This window comes from Triturus cristatus, chromosome 3_2 (genome assembly GCF_964204655.1).
Source record: "Triturus cristatus chromosome 3_2, aTriCri1.1, whole genome shotgun sequence".
Taxonomy (NCBI): Eukaryota; Metazoa; Chordata; class Amphibia; order Caudata; family Salamandridae; genus Triturus; species Triturus cristatus.
In genome coordinates, this window is record NC_140584.1 from 353,081,143 (window position 1) to 353,101,932 (window position 20,790).

Genomic DNA, 20,790 nt, shown 5'->3' on the forward strand with positions numbered 1-20,790 from the left:
AAACGAGAACTTGACAGTATCCACATGCCAGTTAACACTGCCTTGCTTCAATATGTCGATGATCTGCTGATCACCGCCCGAAGCGAACCTGAATGTGAAAAAGCGTCACTGACGGTTTTACAATTTCTAGCCGAAAAGGGGCACAAGGTGTCCCCTTCTAAGCTGCAATTCTGTGTCCAGCAAGTTGTTTACCTTGGGCACTCGCTGTCCAAGGAGGGAAGACAGCTTACACCCGACCGCATCCAGTTAATTGCCAACATGCCACCACCTAAGACACAAAAGGAGGTGCGGGCTTTCATAGGTCTCACTTCATACTGTAGGCAGTGGATCCCTCAATATGCATTTCTAGCAAAACCACTCATTCAGTTGACAACACAGGAGGCAGCCACATCGACTGTCCTCCCTTGGACTCAAGAACATACGCAAACCTTTGAAAGCTTAAAGAAAGCTTTATGCCAAGCACCTGTTTTAGCAACACCATGTTACAGTAAACCTTTTACACTCTTTGTTACAGAACGCGAAGGTACTGCCTTGTCAGTACTCACTCAGGAACAAGCAGGATCACACAAACCATGTGCTTATTTTTCTAGTACATTAGATCCCGTAGCTCAGGCTCTTCCTGCGTGCCTGAAATCAGTGGCAGCAACAGCTTTAGCAATCAGACAAAGCGATGCCATAGTGTTAGGACACCAATTGACAGTACAAGTACCACACGCAGTAGAGGTTCTCTTGAACCGCACACAAACACAACACTTGACTATAGCAAGACTCACCGGTTATGAATTAACATTGTTTCAGCCACACATAGAAATCAGACGTTGTAATACATTAAATCCTGCCACACTTTTGCCAGTAAATGGAACAGATCCATTAGCACATGATTGTATTGAAGTCATTACCATCACGACGAAACCCAGACAAGACTTGACAGACATCCCCTTATCAGATCCGGACCTGACATTGTATGTAGATGGTTCATGTATGAGAACAAGTACAGGAGAGTTAGTGGCCGCTTACGCAGTCACAACAGACACTGAAGTCGTTGAAACAAATTGTATTAACACTTTGTCAGCTCAAGCAGCAGAGCTCATCGCTCTGACACAAGCCTGTATTCAAGCCACAAATAAGAAAGTCAACATATACACAGATTCACGTTATGCATTCGGAGTCGTTCATGACTTCGGCGTACTGTGGCGAGAGAGAGGTTATTTAACTTCTCACGGTACCCACATCCAACACGGACCCCTCATTCAAGCTCTATTAGACGCAATTCATCTACCTACTGCAATATCGATTATGAAATGCAAAGCTCATACAAAAGTTACCGACATCATTTCTCAGGGAAACGACCTAGCTGACAGAACAGCTAAACAGACTGCTCAGAATCAGACTCATACAACTGACACGACAAAGACAATAGTCCCGACACCAACACATTGCATGACGGTTAAGGATCCCGCCCTTGATGTAATTGACATACAGACACATGCTACACCAGAAGAAATAAAGAAATGGACTGAATTAGGAGGGATCCAAACTGATCAAGGATGGATGACGAAGGGAAACTCTATATGGTTTCTTCCCGACTCCATGGTTCAAGTCATCATTAACACAATACATAGTCCAGCACACCTAGGAGAAAAAGCTATGCTAGACAGCATTCAACACATTTGGTTCAACAAACACTTGAGAGCAGCAGCCAAACAGAAAGTACGTACTTGTATGATATGTTGTCAGTTTAATCCAGGTAAAAGCATTCCCGTAGAGCAGGGTGGATTTCAACCTCCTGATCACCCTTTTGAAGTCCTCCAGATGGATTATATCCAGATGGAACGATGTCGAGGATTCAAATATGTTCTCGTAGTTGTCTGTGCTCTTTCCCGTTGGACAGAAGCCTACCCGGTTTCAGATTACACTGCCCCGACTACTGCCAAACAGTTAGTTCGAGAATTCTTCCCACGGTACGGTTTACCACGTGTTGTATACTCAGATAACGGCCAGCCCTTCTCATCCGAACTAATGAAACACGTTTCACTTCTGTTAGGTTACCAATGGAAATTCCACTGTGTCCGACATCCCGAGGCAGCAGGTCTCGTGGAACGTCATAATCAAACTCTGAAAATTAGATTGTCCAAAATATGTAGAGAAAAAGGTGTCGATTGGATAGTAGCCTTACCAGTTGCGCTCTTTTACATGAGGATGGTAGCACATTCTCGAACAGGGCTATCCCCTTATGAGGTGATCTTCGGTAGACCACCAAATATGTGGGGGACGCCTATACCTCGTAAAATCACTGATGTTGACTGTAATATGCTGACAGATTACCTGGCTTCCTTGATGTCTGCACTACAATCTTGTCGTTCACAGGTAGCTGCAGCTTTTCCCGATAACACTGAGGTGAAGCCCCATGATGTGGTTCCAGGTGATCTGGTTCTTGTGAGGAATTTTGACCGGAAGACCCAGCTGGAGCCCAGGTGGAAGTCGCCCAAACTCGTCCTGCTGACTACAAGGACAGCCGTGAAGATTGAGGGACGTAAAGGGTGGTTGCACTCGAGCCATATCAAGAAATTTTATGGACTACCGTCCGATGTGAACACTCAGCCCTGTATTCCCTCACAGACAGACTCAAAGCTCCCCTTGGTTGAACAAACGAAAAACGAACTCTATAAACTGAAACTCAGGTCTAGCAAGTCAGACAATTTGATTGTTTAAGTCCTCTCCAAGGTGAATCGGTTGAATTTGTCTCTGACATGTATCCTCTGGACCGAAATAGAGAGAAAAATAGACAGATACAGTTGAAAAAACATGCGTACTGTAAATCGCTTCGTAGTCACTGCACAGTGACATTATTCATTTTGTTTTTTCTAAGTCTTCTGATCATCATTTCTAGTGTATTGCTACATATGTATTACCCTATTTCTAAGCGTGCTTACAATGCTACTGCCGAACATTCTTTTAGCGAATTACCTCCGCATGAGTTGTCCTATAGATTTGCGCTGCGCAACAACACTTTTATTAGTATGTTACATCATTCTCATCAGACCAGCAATGCTACCAATTGTTGGATATGTGGCCGACTCCCTCCCTATCAGAACTATAAGGGAGTTTTGCCTCTCTTTCCGTATCCGTTCACACACAATGGCTCCTGTGGAGCATGGTTTAGTTTGATTAATTCCCTAGATTCAAATTCCGTAGTTTATCAAGACAACTGGGTATGGGGAAACCTGAACCTAGTTTTGCTTAAAGTCTGCTACCCTAACAAGGAGGGACTCCCCAAAAGAACAGGAACTGATCTAGAAAATGAAGTATATGGATTAGGTAACTTTACACTTAACCTCATGATTCTGAATGTTGAATCCGAAGCTACACCAATCTTGCCCGCTATGTCAGTATTTCCAGTTAAAGGTGAATTATGTGTAAGCAAAAATGGTTCCATACACATGGGCCATAGTAAATGCACCACTGTAGTAAAATTCAGTGATCAAGGCAAGTCTACATTCAGAGCCTCTCGTCATTCCTACTTCATATGTGGCCAGACCGCATATATACGTTTACCTCTAGATTGGGATGGTACCTGTTACATAGCATTCCTTCTGCCACCTGTTTTCCTAGCCCCTCCTGATTATCACAGAAATACCCATTTAGTACACAATAGACAGCAGAGAGATCTCCCGATTGTCGATTACACTGAAACGGCATGGGAGCAATACACAGATTTCAATAAAGGTTTCTTTCCCTATATAGGTACAGTCACTAATAGTAAACTGATACGTAGATTAACTAGAACCCTTGAAGCAGTAGTGAATGAGACTACTTCCGCCCTAGGCAATTTAACAGAGGAGCAGTCTGCGATGCGGATTGTTGTTCTTCAAAATCGTCTTGTCCTTGACGTCATCCTGGCCGATAGGGGCGGAGCTTGTAGGGTCATCGGATCAAGTTGCTGTGTTTTCATACCAGAAAACTCGCCGTCAGTATATAAAGCCATAACTCGCCTTCATAAGATTATAAGCCAGATACACCAGAGTCCAGGCACCTGGACTTGGTCCGGTTGGTTCTGGAGCGTGTTGTCAGCCTGGGGATGGAGGATTCTATCCTTCCTAGGTATTGGCTTTCTCCTATTGTTCAGTTGCTGCTTATGTCTACAATGTGGGCCAGCGATTTGTGGTCTGTGTGCCACATCGTGTATCCCGCATCCAAGTTTTCGCTCAAGATCCCGGAAGAAGAAAGAAGAATAAATGATGCTATATGAACAGATTGATGGATTGATGAAGATCGATATCTCCTGAGGGTCCGTAGGGGACAAGGAGGGAATGAGGAAATATGAATTTTATGATCAGTTATGTCCCCTATCTTAGACCCCAACGGCTCCATGTGCATGCTACAAGTACATGTATGTTCCCTCCAGTTCCAGTTATGAAGACGCAAATACATGTGCGTCCACCGTCAACATGTCCTCTTTCAGATCCGCCATGAATAAGTCAGATATTCCATTCCTAAGTATGAAAGGCCACCGACTTTATGTGGTTCACTTTCCACATTTTACAGATTCAGGCGAGTAGGCCCTGAATTCTGCCATCAAGCCTTTTCCTGCCTTCTACCTCTGAAAGCTCCAGTCCGAGCCCGCATCTGTATCCATGAACTTTGTCCTACTCCCTGCGCGGCTAACGATGCCTGATCCGGCCCGTTGCCTGCCAAAAACTGTATTTCACCTTCAAGATTATCTGCTCCGCTCCTCATCCGATGCATTCCTGTCTAGTAGCTTAGGTAAACATTCTTTCAGCTACCGAGCAAAGGGCCAGGCCTCACTGTCCTCACGCAAGTAATTCATAGCCCCTGTTACTATGGAAGATTCCTGCCCCCTCGCATCTCATGTAGACACTTAGACGCTTGTACACGCACTGACAGTCAGTATAGAAATGATTCCGTCCGAGAGACCTTTCCTTTTGGATAATACAGTTCTTTAAACATAAGATATTAGATATGATTTGGGATTAGGTTGACATGACCCCCCAGACTTCTGTCTCCACATGTAGAGCTAAATGTCAAGTCCCCTTCACCCTCTAGTTGCACGTCAATCACACGTCATGCGGCTGCGCACGCATCTCTGCCAAGTATTTCTGCTGACATTACAGGATTCTCTTATGGATCCACCCACTTGTGACATCATGTTTAATGACGTTTCTAGTTACGCCTATGTTTACGCCTATTTTCATTACGTATGTGTACTATTATCTGTATTATCAGCTGTTACGCCTCCTGCATCTGTCTTAATGTAATGCTTTCCATATAAATATCTTTACTTGTCAATAATGTATTGCCTTCCCTTCCTGAACCCTCGTGGTGATGGAATTTGATGCCTATGGTTCGAACCATAATTCCTTTATAGAGGAATAAAGCCTTTCAGAACCTCTAATACCACGGATTCTGCCTCTTATTTATACTGAGTTATTTTTACTAGACTTTACCGCATAAAAAATAGTACCGGTAATAAAATATTTACCACAGAACAGAAGATGCTTAAAAAAACATCCTTTTTGGTCATGCAGATGCAGGGATGGTCTACTGCTAGTCATTTCAGACCCTCATCCCAATGTCTATATCCAATCACAGAGGATCTCAAATAGTGACCTGCCCAGTTAACATGCATTAACCAGGTCACTCTGTGACTCCTTGTGACTTGACTTTTTGTGGTGTGACACCCATATATCAATCACTGTTTCCATTAGGTCATATTGCATTCTCTTTTGGTGGAGTTATAAACGTTTTTCCATTCATTTTCCCAAATATTGACAACATTATATCTCATTTTATGATATCAAAGTCTGAATACAGGTGCATGAAAGCTAATTGAAGCACACAAGTCTTACCAAAAGTTCATCTAGTGTTCATGGAGAGGGTTCCACCTATCGCCCCCCAACAAATCCCCATCATTAATGATTGTATGTAGTCAGATGTCCAGGTACAAAGTCAGTGTTACACGGTCATGCTCATTGCTCATTGTGTTTCAGAAATTACCAAAATTAAGGTGCACTGTGTGATAGGGAAAGGGCAGGAATGCAATGTATTGAACATTATACGGTGCACCTCTGTCTTTTCCTTGCGCTGGCGCTCAATGTGCTGCCTAGCACCAATGCAGGCACCCTTGCACCATGAGCCATCTTCCGGCACAAAAACAATCCTGAGAGGCATTTTCCTCCTTCTATGTGATCGGCAAAATGCAGCACACACGGAAAGAGGAAAATAACGAGGAGAAATAAAGATATACCTTCTTATTCCGTGTCACCTGGGGAGGAGTACTATTTTGACGCATTCCCAGGTCTACCAGTAATGGTAAATCTGATATTGCACCAAAATCCATGGGTGGCTGCATGAGAACACCCAGGCTCCAGCCATGCAATGCCTCCCAGGGCAGAGTAACGCAATGCAGCGATTTGCACTGCATTACGTTACTCTATATATCAAGCAATGGAGGGCCACGCGAATTGGTCTTGCGTAGCTTGATAAATCTTACTTAGAAGTTGCATCACCCTTGCGCTTAATTGTGTGGCGCAAGGGCTACGCAACTGCTTGATTACTCTGGCGTTATGTATCTGTATAATTGGAACAGAAATTAATTTAACAAACTGAACTATGCAAATCTCATGGAGACATTTAGTGTGCGATCATATGTTCTAAGGAGAAATCTGCCCTTTCATTTTCTATTACATGATCCCGCATAAAATAACATATCCCTCCACGTTACCTGTTACAATATTACAACTAGATAAATCTTCAGAGCTTTCTCCTGCATAAAACATCAACAGGAGCCAATGTTCTTTAGTTCTTACATCCAGGGGTAATTTCGCATTTTGGGAAATCTAAATTTATAGTTCAGTGGGTCTGCATCTCTCTGCTAAGAAAGGATAATAATTGGTGATAACCCAGCCTGTAGAAGAGCGAACATCTCTATTGCCACAATACTATTCTTTTGCATCAAGGGATATTATTTATTGAAGCCAGTGTTGGATATGGCTGTTCTTATGGGATTTTCCTAAATCTTTTTGCTTTTTCTCCCCCTGGTTTTTGCTGATTCTCTCTCAATGACCTTAGAACTCTGGGCGCGTTCCCACCATAATTCAGTGTAAAAGCTTGCGCACCCATGCTAGGAAGTGGTGCTTACTTACTTGGTTTAGGTGTTGTACTTATGAGTGCCCTGTAAAGAGGTACACCACATACCCACAGCAGGAACTGCACTGGCTAATGGTGGGATGCAACACTGATTATGCCACTCACCAGACTAGCCTTTCAACCATGTATCAAGCCTGCCATTGAAGGCCTGTAGGTGCCCAGTTGTGCCTATGGGGGAATGGTTGAAATTACTTCAAGCTGCAAAAGTGGCCTACAATGGAGCACCTCATTATGTTTCCTCTCATTGGATCCAAAATGCCAACCCCTCTCCTGTGGTAAAAAGGGATTTGTCACTAATAGCTTAGAAATGCCACTTCTAGAAAGTGGTCATTTCTTTGCTCTAAAACTCTTTGTTTGCCTTTTAGTTTGACTCCAGTCCGCATTGGAAGCTGAGGGAGCACATCTGTGCATTCCCCAGAGACAGCTATAAACATTGGGCATGCAACTGGAACAACAGATTTCTGCCATGTGAAAACCTGGCTGGATAGATTGGAGGAAGAGGTTTTGACACTTGGCCTCTAGGACCCATATAATGGCCCCTCTACAGATCTAAATTCCATGGCAGACAGGACTCAAATTTAGGGGCAATATCTGTGGTTCATAGGGAAACCCTTTGAATTACCCCCAACTAGAAAGCGACACTACAGTATAACTACTGGTGTCATAATTCAGCAGGGTGGAGATACACTTGTGGGGATGTGGGACTGGAAATCCTGAACTGCATGGTGCACACTGCCAGAGGAATCTGTTGCCCACAAGGCGGAGAACTGCCATTGGAAGGGACCGTGAACCCTTCCTGACTAGTAGCTGGCCTAGGCTGACCACGTTCTGCTGTGTGGCACCCTGACGTGTGCTCTCCAAGAGCTTGTTCTCTTGCCCCCTGTTCTCTTATGTAGGTCTCAGGGACATCAAAGAGCTCTTGCTAGGGACCCACACCATCTACCTGTGACAGCTGGAGAGCAGTGCCCTCTTAAATGCTCACATCATCTGCTGAATCACAGATTGTCTTGTGTGCAGCCCCAAAAGTACTGCTAGCATCCAAGGAGTGTGACCCCTGGATTATAGGGCCTCAATGTGCATACAGCATCTTGTTGGTGAGCGAATTCACCAGTTGTGGGACCCTGCGTGGCCCGCCTCTTCGATCTTGCCGCATCTCTCTCGTATGACCCTCCGACTACATGCTCATTGAGTGCAGTGTCCTAGTCACAGGTGGCGTCTCATGGAGGTGAAAACATACCCGTAAGTAGTGCCTCTTTCTACCTCATGCAGCACTGCTGAACTTACCTGTGTGTGTGACCAGAATTGTCTGGTGTGACTCGTACCAACGCTCACCAGTCATTGTGTCTCATTTCCAGGAAGGTACAGAATTTGAAACTCTTTGTTATGTGTGACCGGAATCATCTAGTGCAACTCAGATCAATGTACACTAGACAGTGTGCCTCATTTCCAGGAAGGTGCGGAATTTGCAACTCTTTGTTATGTGTGACCGGAACTGTCTGGTGTGACTCAGATCAATGTGCACCAGGTGCTGTGCCTCATTGCCAAGGAGGTACTGAATTTGTGACTCTTCATTCTGTGTGATCGGAATTGTTTAGTGCAACTCATATCAATGTGAAACCAGACGTTGTGCCTCATTTTTAGGGGAGTTGCGGATGAGTGGATTAGTGTTCTGGGGTGCCCAGATTGCCTGGGTGCAACTTGGATGGACGCGTGTTTAACGGGGTACCTCATTCTTCCATAGGGCTCGCCTGCTTCAACACCAATTAATCAATTGCTCCTTTTGTGCCTTCAGTGTGGCAGACCAACGGCCCTCCCATCACCCGGCCACGATGACTTTGTGATGCCAGGTAGTATTGCCTGGACTGAACTGGGATGGTGAGAGTAATTGACTAGGCTAAGTAACACTTCCAAGAGTGTTAGGAAGCAGGTCAAGAGACTGTGTAGAGCTGGGCTGGTGACGGAAAGCACAGTGTGGAACCCTTTTAAGAATGACTATCGCCCTCAGCCCGCTTCTGCTCCACATACAGTGGGTGACATTACTGAGTAATGGCAAAACCTTCTGTTGTCAACCGCCTCCTTATTAGCCCTGATTCCTACCTCACATACTTCCCTGGGACCCTGACTAAGTGTGACGCTGGCCGCAAATGGCCTAGAATCAGGGGGGAAGGTTTTCTTTATCTCCAGCCCATGGGTGTAGGGTAGTTGGCGTGAGTTGAATGGTGGAGGAGGGCTTTGGCCACGGGGTCTGCATGTGCATTATCAACTGACTTGCCGGATACCAGTTGCACCACCTTATGGTGCTGTGTGCATATGAGTGTGCTCCATATGGACATGCCGATATCTGTGGCATCGCGTATCGGTGCTGAGTGACAGTGTAGGAGTGACTGCCTGTGATTACTTACACCACACAGCGTGTTGCTTTACACGTTGATTCCCTGCTAAAAAAATACTAAGTTTGACATTGGTTTTTACCCGCGTGGCCTTGGCCCACAGTATCGTTGTGATCTGGGGTTGTTTCTATCAGGGCCGGACTGGGAACCGAAACCGGCCATGGCAAACTGCTCGGCAAGCCCGTAAGCCAAGCTGTTTGGTAGGGCTGGTTTTGGCCGATTTTGTTACAGGGGGCCGATATTGCCAGCCCCGGTAACAAAAATGGCACCCCAGGGACCCTGTGTATAAAGATGGGTATGCAGTTCCTAAGGGTGAGGAGACATATAAGGTCAGCGAGTACTAGGTTCGATATGTAGGTTCAATAAGTGAATCCTATTATTCAGCAAGCTAGGTGTCCTGCTTCATCATCTGGGCTTGCTCCTCGTCGGGCCGGCGCTGCAATGCCTGACGGGCTCCCATAAATGGGGCTCTTTGTCGGAGATCTTTTGTCCCTGTCGTTTGGTGCAGTGGGGGTGAGGGGCCCAGTAGTGTAGATGTAGTGTAAGTGAGTTAAAACAGGTCGATTATTCCTTGAATTGTATTTATTCTGGTAGGTAAATTGCCTGATTAAAAGTCAATAGAGTGGCGTAAAGCTAGGGGTTAAGTGCCTAGATGCCTACGTCCTACTCTCATTCGGTCGACATGTTTCTTGCCTCTGTTGTCAGTAAGATCATGGGCAATTCCTCAGGACCAGGGTATCAAATGCTATCTACACAAAATGAGAGGGGAAAACCTACCTCCCACATCGTAATACAGTGGACAATGTCCCACTGATGTCACGGAACCTAGATCAGAAAAAGGACAGATATTATAATAGCTGTACGTTTACTCGACATTCATAATGTGCCTTATACGCCTTAGTTACAATAGCACACAACATATTAGAAGGTGTGCATGTACAAGTGATGTCTCACGCAGTTATAGTGTCTAGGTGCTGTATATAGTGGAAGGACCAAGCACTAAGTGTTTTAAAACCAATTACAACATAAAAATATGAGCAAAGCAGCAGTGGAGCATATTGTTGTGGAAATGCTCACCTAAGGGCCTAAATAGTATGACCTCATCAATTTCCGGAGGAATAAAAGGGACACCAAAAGTTAGTGTCCTGTTGAAAGAAAATAAAAATATAAAGAAAGATAAATGGGGATCGGTAAGTGAATGAATCAGTATCCATCCGTAGGTGCTCACATGGGAACAGTGTTACAACATGGAGGAGGAGAGGAGATAACTAGGTGGATCGCCAATACCTCCTCAGTGTGTCCCGCACATAGGCAGGCTCACAAGGGACACAAAACCAACAAGGCGCTCGGTGAGTAGTCAAACCTCGGGTACTGCCTAAAGTGCCAGCGCACCAACGGTCATGGAGAGCACCTAGAAATCTCAGCCCCCCGAGGCCAATATAAAATAGCACCAAACACTGTGGGCTGGCGGACGAGTCCCATTGACACTTACCGGAAATCCAGAGATTGTGTGCAGGCTCACCTACCCTCGGGTGGAATGGGCTGTCAAAACTAGTCTCAAGTTATACCATGCCGGGTCCAATGGGGATGGGGTGGGCGGGGCTATGCGTCACATGTTATACATGGCAGTAATTCAAAGAAGGACAACCTTTGTGAATAACGGCGGCCATCTTGGCCTAGTCTTCGTTATGGTGCGGAATGGATTGATAGTAGCCATCTAAAACTGTTGATCGAGTCAAGTGTAAACTCATACATTCTCAATTTGATTGGCCTAGTCTATATTCTAGTGCGAAATGGATAGAAAGTGGCCATCTAAAACTGTTGGTCGAGTCAAGTGTAAACTCATATATTCCCAATGTAATTAGTAAGACAGTCCTGTGAAAATATGGCGTTCATATTTGCCACTGAGTGTCCTTGTCTGATGTCATGTAGTCAGTGTGCGCGGAGGTAAGTATCACGTGTGATTCGTGATGGTAATACAAAGAAGGACCACTGAGTCCAAAAACGGGCGGCCATCTTAGCTCAGTCTCAGTCATTGTGAATACTATAGGGGCCCAACACCACATGTGAAGTCTCTTTTGTCATATTTAGAGTATTTATGGTGTCAGAGTGCAGTGCTAATGCCTTACACATTGCCTCTGTGATAAACCTGACTGCTCAGTGGCAAGCTACCCAAGGGTGAGTGCAGGTTATACAGTGAGTGTAATCCCCGCCCCTGATGGAAGTGGTATGTTCTTCCTGGCTGGGGCCTCGCCTCAGCCACCCAGAATGTGTGAGTTCCAACAGCCAGTAAGTGGTGACGCAATATATTTGCTATAGACAATGGCTAGGCGGATGAAGCTCATGTTGTTCTCCGGCCCTCCTCATCCTTCGTATGCATATTTTGCTGGGAAGAGAAACTGTGAACAGTGAAGTACACAATGCACCCCATAACTGTGAATGCAGCAGTACCAGATGTGCACATACTCACAAACCATTGAGGATGTATGCAGAAAGCCCTCAAGGGGTAGCGGGCATCTGTGCTTGTTTTCACAAGGTTTGGGCATTGCAATCATTATTTCTGAAAGGAATAGCTTGGGCAATGTCACTAACGGATGCTCTTTGAGAAAGAGGTATTTGGTGAATCATTCAGTGGTCTGTTGGACCACTCTCTGTTCCAACCAATGTCATGATCTGATGCACGCTCAAGGAAAGTTGTTCATCATGAGGGAAGTGCAATTCTTTGAAAAAAGGCATGTTAATGTGAGTGGTTGGCCATCTAAATTTTGCGGTAACTTACACAACTTTATGGCTATTTTCTTTTAACCAAATATTGGGGAGGGCCCTCCCATGTGTTGAGATGCTCTAAAATGGACACTGAGAACTACACTGAACTTTTCTATAAGGTGAATGTGGCCACTATGTTAGCACATATGGGTCAATATATGTATCTGACAGTTTCCAAGTTGGGGGTCAAATTGCAATTCTATAGTGTCTAAGATCAGAGTGGGGTCTACGGACCCAATAATTCTACATTAGCACCTTATTTTACAAAAAGAAAGGAGTTTTTGTTTCAGTGTGCCTTTTGTGCATTTCTGTTTTGTGGTGGTGTATGGCCCCCACCTCCCCACAGGTCTAAATAGTATATAGATTGAGTTGTGTATGCTGGTACATTATCCTATCACACTATCCAACTCTGCTAAATCCCTGGGTATCACCCTAGACACAAACCTGTCAATGAAAGAACACATACAAAACACTACCAAATGTGTGCTCTACACACTAAAAACCTCTAAGAAAAATCAAACTGTTTATCCCACCTGAAGATCTTAAGACAGTAGGACAATCCCTATTCCTCTCAAAACATGGCTACGGCAATGCCACCCTGACAGGAACTCCCAAAAGCCACCTCTAACTACAATCCTCAATGCGGCTGTCAGGCTCGTCACAGGAACTAAACGCTGTCAGAGGTCTACAGCCAACAAATGAGTCTCCCCCTAGTTGCTCACGGACCTGAGACTTTTTGAAGGCCACACTATTTGATATACAGGTTAGTACATAGTAAACAGTCAGAGCCAAAAAATTGTATTTAATACTTTTTTATATATTCCATTATTGACCTTACCAATTTGGTAAGTGAGAAAACATTTCTGACAGCAACACTTTTCAGATGTGAAAAAAGAGTTGTACATGATGGGTGGGAAGAAAAACACAGGGTGATGAGTTTTCTGTGATATATTTATCCACATACAAGCTTTAAAAACACTTTCAGAAAGTATCTAAATAGTATAGAATTTCCTTGACTGGACTGAAGGACTGAAATGGTGGTTACCTGGCACAGTGGGGGTCTGTTTTAGGAAATAGCAGTGATTGTTGTTCATTCAAGGTCTGGAACAGAAGAATCATAAGTCCCTATTAATGGATACAAGTTTTGCTTTTAGCTAAAAAGATCTAGAGCTCTTAATTGATAGGTTCTGATGGATCATTGATTTAATAGTGATGAAGTAGTCTGTTTCTACTTTTGGATAACTGTGGGTTCTTTTATTGGGAAGAGGGTAACCTGAACCTAGAGCAATGGTAGCATGTATTGGAAACACCACAGCCTCTAGAGGGTGGGCCAGACCCTCCTAAGAAAATCCTGTGGTCCACCCATGGCACATTCACAAGCAGAAAGCCATGCTCTGCTAAACCCTTTTTTGCAATCCACCTCTATACAGCGGTGGAGGAGCGGGCTCAGAGCCGGCAGCTGAAAAATGAAACAATATTTAACTATCATTTTATTTTTCATCTGCTGGCTGAGCCATCGTGTGTAGGGAGGTGCGGTGTCGAGCCATGGGAGGGAGGAGGAACGAAGTGGCGTGTGCACTTCTAAGTGCGCATGTCTGTTTGGCCGGCTGCCTCAGGCAGGATAAACAGACATTCAGACTTAGGTTTCTCCAACCCAGCTGTATTGCACAGCTGGTTTGGAGGAACAGCACAGACTCCCTGTGCCTGAGTGAGTGTTAAACCAGCCCACTCAAGTCAATCCCTGTGCTGCTCTCATGCTATTGGTAATAGCATGAGAGCAGCACAGGGATTGCACATTAAGTCTCTAATGCAGCCCCGGTGTCTGCTGGGACCAGGAAGCAGCAGAACACTGTGGCGCAAGGCAGCCGGCAGCTTGAGGAAAATCATTTTTCTACCTTTACCCCCCCCCCCCTTGTGCTCTCCCCCTCCTGCGCCTACCTTGGGTTGGGGGCCAGCAATTAAAATAATAAAAGCACTCTTTTAATAGTTATTAAGAATCCAATATAATTGTGAAGTTGGATTTTTAATTAGTAGCAAGGAAAATTAACTTTTTAGAAAGTTACATTTACCCTGCCTGAAGCTGCTGGATGCTAATTTGCATTAGCTCTCTAGCAGCTGCTCAACAAATACGTAGCCTTTAATGGGGAGTGAAATTCCTTCCAGAAGCCAAACCATAGAGCACTTTGATGGAATGTTTGACCTGAATGGGCAGTTATGACTCTTTGGAGTGCTCCTGCCCCTTCTTTTGGCACAATGATGTTAAATCATGCCTAAAAGGCCTGTTGAGGCACACGTCAAACCTTGAAAGGTATCAAACAAGATCAGATCACAATTCTTGTGTATCCTCTGTCTTGTTGCTGAAGTACCCTACTTTGGCTCACCCGGCTTCAGTCACATTTCTGGTAGTGGGTCCAGGTCCTGATTCTAACTAGATTTTAGTGTTCGATGTGGGAGTACACTAGTTGTTTCCATAGAACACTCCCCTATACACCCTCAGCCAATACAGCCAAAGTTTAATGTGGCTGAAGATTGTGGGAATGCCCTGACACCATTTTGGTCTTGTTTGCATTAAGGCAAACAGGAGCTGCTGAAAAAAATAGGTAGGCCAGGGCCTGGAAACTTTCACCCTCCTAGAAGTCACCTTCACCCACTAACTAGCATCAACCATAAGTGTGGCACCCCAATGCACCTTCCTCAGGGGGTGTGCGCATACGTGGCTGGGCAAGAGTTTGAGAATATATGTGTAGAATACAGGAAACAAGTATTGGAAGGTATTCTTGATGGTAAGAGAAAGAATCACATAACCATTGATATTCTCTGTATTTAATGGTAATATTAGCTATTCATCAATTGTGTGAGATCATCTCAGGGGGAGAATGATCTTATAAATAAATGTGAATATGTACAAGAGGAACGTCTTGAAAATTCTATCAAAATTAATACATTGGTATGTTTTAAATGTCTTGAACAGATTGGCACCAGTTTGTTATTGATTCTGTTATAAAAAAAAATTCTAGTGAAATTCTCACTTCTTGAGTACGGGGCAAGAATGGGTAGCTATAAAAAAAAGTGATGTGGTTGTAGATAATGCAATTTTACTAAGAGTGGTTAAGCACTACATCTTAGCATCATTCAGTCATGGCCCTTTGGCTGACTTCCTTTGTTGGCTAGATACCTTTTATTGCATGTTATTTTCACCTAATACAAGAACTATCTTAATAAACAGTGTGCAACAAAGAGCCCTTGGACTCTCATTAGGGCATTAGGGAGGGGATACATTGGTGTTGAGAAAAGAAATATGACTGTTTTATATGGGATAAAGGTTGCACGTAAGAGCAGTTTAAGAGCAGTAATTGGGTTTTTATCAAGGTTGTGCAACTTCCTTTGTTTTACAACCAGACCAACGTTGATCTGTAGGATTCAAAGCAGTGTGTGGAAGTGGATAGCATAGAAAGTATTAAAGGCATTCACGAGACTGTGTGCAACTACATTGCCATAAACATTGATGAAGATTAGCTCATTGAGAACTTAGTGAGACTTTCTTGGCTTTGTGAGGGTATTGGCATCTTATGTGTAAAGAGCAAGAAAACTTTTCTGTTATATCTGTTGGAGTTTTGCTTTCTTGTGGATTTCTATGTTGGGTAAATAAACATTGATACTAGTCACATATTGATACGGTCAGAAGGATCTTATTCAGATAGCTGAAGTGATGAGGGCCTTTTGAAACTTGTTTCCTGTGATAAAGGAGAATGTATCACACTCAGATATAATTTAGGATGGAGGCGATCAGATGTATTAGAGTTTGAGGGCACAATTCATGTTTTATTCTTGTGATTAGCGGGATCTGATGCTTTATTGAGGTTGTGGTGCTGTGAGTGTTTTTAGTAGGTTGCTGATTTGGTAGAAGAGGCTTATGAGGGGTTGGAGGAGAAGGAGGAAGGAGGAAGGAGATGGGTTTGTGCATGAACAACAAAGAGTGTTAGCAAAGCTTTGGGAGGAGATAATTGTCTGACGTTGGAGTGTGTCTTGATTCATTCTGCTTTAAGGTTGTTTTTAAAAGATTTGTATAGGAAGGGATTCAATTGCCACATATTTCCTTGTATGGGTACTTGTTCATTGTAAGTCGCAACTTTGTCCATTAAACAGCTCTGAAAGTAAAGTTACAACATGGATGGTTGATGCTCTTCGTGTCCCATGATTCTTTAGTTTGAGTTGGAAGAACAATACTTGACGATGGGAAGTGGCACAAAATAAAAATCAGGTTGTCATTGCTCTGTTGAGATTTTTGGGTGCTCTTTAACAGTTTGGGATATTCTAGCAAGAGGCCTCAAGGTAGTGGCCCAGCAGAGAGGGAGTACAGATGTGCTGGTCATGGTCTAGGAAATGTAAGGTAGAAGTTGGTGTGCTGGCTGCAGAGACTGTGATAAAGTTGTGCTAGAGTTGAGACCCAATAATCAGGAAGTGAGATCAATGAATGAACAGGGGGAAAACGATGTATTATAAAAAGACAGAGAATGCTTGGTTTTTTCAATGGATATTTATGAATGAAGCCCCCAGAGGTTACAACAGATATTTACTTGTAGGCCAAAAGCTTACACATTTTGCTATTCTTTCTGTTTTTGTTTCTAAAGAGCCTTAGAAACATTCTGTTTAATATGTGTGACTTGTTTAAAGGCAACATGGGCTCATGGAGTGTTTGACAGTACAATTTTTAGACGGTCCAAATGAACTGAGCCAAATTTTTCCAACCACAGTTATGGTATACAGGGATAAACGGTTACAGAGAAACATGAAACTTGTGTTCTTCAGGTGAAACACCTGGAGTTTTAACTTCTGTTTAACTCTAGACTTGCTTTCATCAGACGTCACACATATCATTCATCCACTAGTTTGAAGTGAGATACAGTCACTATATATGAATGCACCATATTTAAGGCAAGATTATGCAAGGCCTATATTCTCAGAATATAATTGGTACAGGGACTGTGGCACTGGAGCATCCAATAAAACAAACTACCTTGCACCCTATAAATATTTAGGTGAATCAAAATATTTTACCAGCTATTTTGATATATTGTTTTGTTGTATGGAAAAAATGAATGTGAAGACTCGGAAAGCATTACACTTCAAACTAAATCGACTCTAGGTACTTACAAGTTGATGAAAATGGTATATTTTTATTTAGCTTTTAAAAATGAGGTTCCTATAAAGCACTCCTAAAACTGGAAATTATTGGGATATCGGGCATCAAGAGATAAGTCTACAAACACCATTGTGGTCCAATATGCAGTCTGCTCAATGGAACATGTGAATTAGATGAGCTGAAACAAATGTATATTTAAATATATATTCGACAACTTTAAAAAATACAGGTTTTTTTAATTACCTAGTTGGGCTCTGTGTGGACTTGAACTGTCATGCCACCTTCCTATATAATCAAATGGGATAGGGCAACACTGTCACAGAGAGAGGAGTTTTCATCGAAGGGAAGTTAAGAGTTTGATACCGTTTTAGACCATAGTTTTCACTTCCTGTGAAACACATACTTGTGTTAAACATGACACAAGACACTTGCCTTGACTTTAGTGGATACCAGTTAATGTTTGCATCAGTGTTTTTATCTCCTGCAGGAGTTGGCCTTTTTCCCAACTTAAAATTCAGTATTCTAATTGGCTTAGTAGCATCAATGGAAGGAGAAAGCCTCTGGTCAAACCTCGGACTACCTTCCATGTGAAGCAAAACAAAATAATCGATACAAGACTGCATAACCGTGATGATATTAAGAGTCACTGTACAATAGATGAGTAGGCGTATTATGATCCTTACAGCAGCTTCTTCCAAGACTACCTTACTGTAAGTCCGTTAGTATACGTCATGGTTGGTAAACACTTGACTTTGTGAAGCTGCAATGCTGTGATCCTTTACAATCTCAATGTGTTACATTGATGACAGAGATCTCGAGGATGGTTTTGTTAATCATTTTCTTTCTTTATGGTGTCTTTTAGGGTTGTCATGGTGGATGAGAGATGGGTGACTGGAATTTCCTTGGTGTCATCCTGGAAGAGGTCCACATTCACTCCACCATCGTTGGAAAGATCTGGCTTACAATATTATTCATCTTTCGAATGTTAGTCCTAGGTGTCGCTGCTGAAGATGTCTGGAACGATGAGCAGTCTGACTTTATCTGCAACACTGAGCAGCCAGGTTGTAGAAATGTGTGTTATGACCACGCCTTTCCAATATCACTCATACGTTACTGGGTCTTGCAAGTCATCTTTGTGTCCTCACCCTCTTTGGTCTACATGGGGCATGCCTTTTACAGATTAAGAGCTCTGGAAAAAGAGAGGCAGAAGAAAAAAGCGCAGCTCAGATGGGAGCTGGAAGGTGTAGATGTGGACATGTCTGAAACTAGAAGAAGGTTAGAGCGGGAACTCCGACATTTGGAGCAACGCAAACTTAACAAGGCCCCATTGAGAGGCTCCCTGCTCTGCACTTATGTAATACATATTTTTACTAGATCTGCAGTGGAGATTGGGTTCATGGTTGGCCAATATCTCCTTTATGGAGTGCACCTTGCCCCTTTGTTTAAGTGCCAGAAAGACCCATGCCCCAACATTGTTGACTGTTTTGTGTCAAGACCAACAGAAAAGTCTGTGTTTATAATGTTTATGCAGTGCATAGCCGCAGTCTCATTATTTTTAAATATTTTAGAAATTGTTCACTTAGGCATAAAAAAGATTAAGAAGGGGCTATTGGGCCAGTGGAGAATGAACCAAGACTACGAGGAAAATAAATGTAAAAATATCTCTGTCATGCACCACTCTTGCATCGGAATCTCTGCCAGCCCCCATAAGACGCTCCCGTCTGCCCCTAGCGGATACACCTTATTGATGGACAAGCAAAGTGATCCTGCAGTCTATCCAATTTTAAATCCACCTTCTGCTTTTCAACCGATTGAAGATGATCATATGGAAGATCAAAGGAACTCCACAGAAGATGAAGGCAAGATGCACAATGCTGTGCAACCCACACATGTCACTGAAAGACATCTTCAGAACACTAGCTCAAACAACAATGAAGGTATAAGCAAGATATTTGGTCCTGACATTAAAGGTATGCAGAAGCACGAGCAAAAGAGGAGCCATGGTTTCAGGAGCCTTGACTCAAGTTTGGGGAGTGCTCCTGGTTTCCGCACACGCAGTCCGGTTGAACTGCTTACACAGACCTCTGAAGAACATTCACTTAACAATATGGCATCGAACATGCCAAGGAACTTAGTCCGCAAGCCACGCCGAGTCAGTGGTCTCTGGCACTTCTCCCCAGTGGCAGAGGGTATGGACTTCCCCACTGATTCTGATTTCATGAGCATTAACCGTGGAAGATACAGCTTCAGTCCAAGCCAGGCTAAGGTCCAGTCCAATACTGACCTCAAGCAACCAAGCAGACCAGACACCCCTGACTCAATAGGGGAGCTGAGCTCTGAATCCAAGAACAGCAGGAGCTGTGACAGTCCTCAGGCTTTTCAATCATCTCGGCGGATGTCATTGGCAAGTAATGCCAGCAGCAGGCGTGCTCCCACCGATCTTCAGATCTAAGTGTTAGTTATCTTTGCATTATCAGTACAGTACAATAAATGAGCAAAGTAAAAGAGGTTATTCTGTTTTTAATTAAGTCTTAAACATGATAAAATTTCTCCTATTGTTATGTTGGAATATCACAGTGTTCATCTTGCTAAAACATGGATGAATGGTAGGGTAAACATTAATTTCTATAGATTTCAGATGACGTGATATGTTACTGAGTGAAACCTATTCTGACTTGACCATTCAGGACACAATGTCACCCCTGTGAAGGCAAAGGTCCACAAGTAAGTGACATATTAAACCAACACATTCCCTAAAGTTGAGTTAATGGCAACAAAACAGTAGTGACCAGACGTCTGTCTCTTCTACCACCAGCATTGCTTTCTAGTTGTGTCAGGATCCAGCAGTATCAACAGCATCCTACCACAAGGTGGCTCTGCCCTTAGAGTGCCTATAGGGTGAGAATACACAATTGTATTCATGCACATCATTAGCTACAGCACCAATATATAGCTACGATTCTTTAATCTAGTGCTGAATATACCAGTTACAGAGCCTTTCTTTGTGGATCTAGGAGTAGGTGGAGGCCCTTTGGAAAATACAATACCAGTAGATACCGGTTGTTTGGATAGTACCAACCCTTGACAAGATGCTTCAAGGGCATATGGGTATTGTAGCCAAGGGCATCCACTGTCTGTGTGGACCGGATCCAGGTCAGATTTTCTAGGATGGCTAATGGTATGGAGAGTTACCTAATGATGATGCCCGGATGGGCCAACTTTAGAGGGCCCTGTGCTAGGTAAATCTGTTCTATATATTAAAAGGTTTTACGCTTGTGCTACTTTGTATATTGAAGGCTTAGATCTTATGATCCAAGCCTTTAA

The 20,790-nt window shown here is 43.5% G+C and overlaps 1 protein-coding gene across 1 annotated transcript in view; it reads left to right on the plus strand.

The window, feature by feature from the left end:
• GJA9 (gap junction protein alpha 9) overlaps positions 1-19,918 on the plus strand; it is a 42,280-nt gene extending 22,362 nt beyond the window's left edge. Inside the window, exon 2 of the mRNA XM_085646821.1 lies at positions 18,329-19,918. Coding sequence (XP_085502947.1) covers positions 18,350-19,918 — 1,569 coding nt within the window. The 5' untranslated portion in view covers positions 18,329-18,349. The remainder of the gene's footprint in view (positions 1-18,328) is intronic.
• The last annotated feature ends 872 nt before the right edge of the window (positions 19,919-20,790 follow it).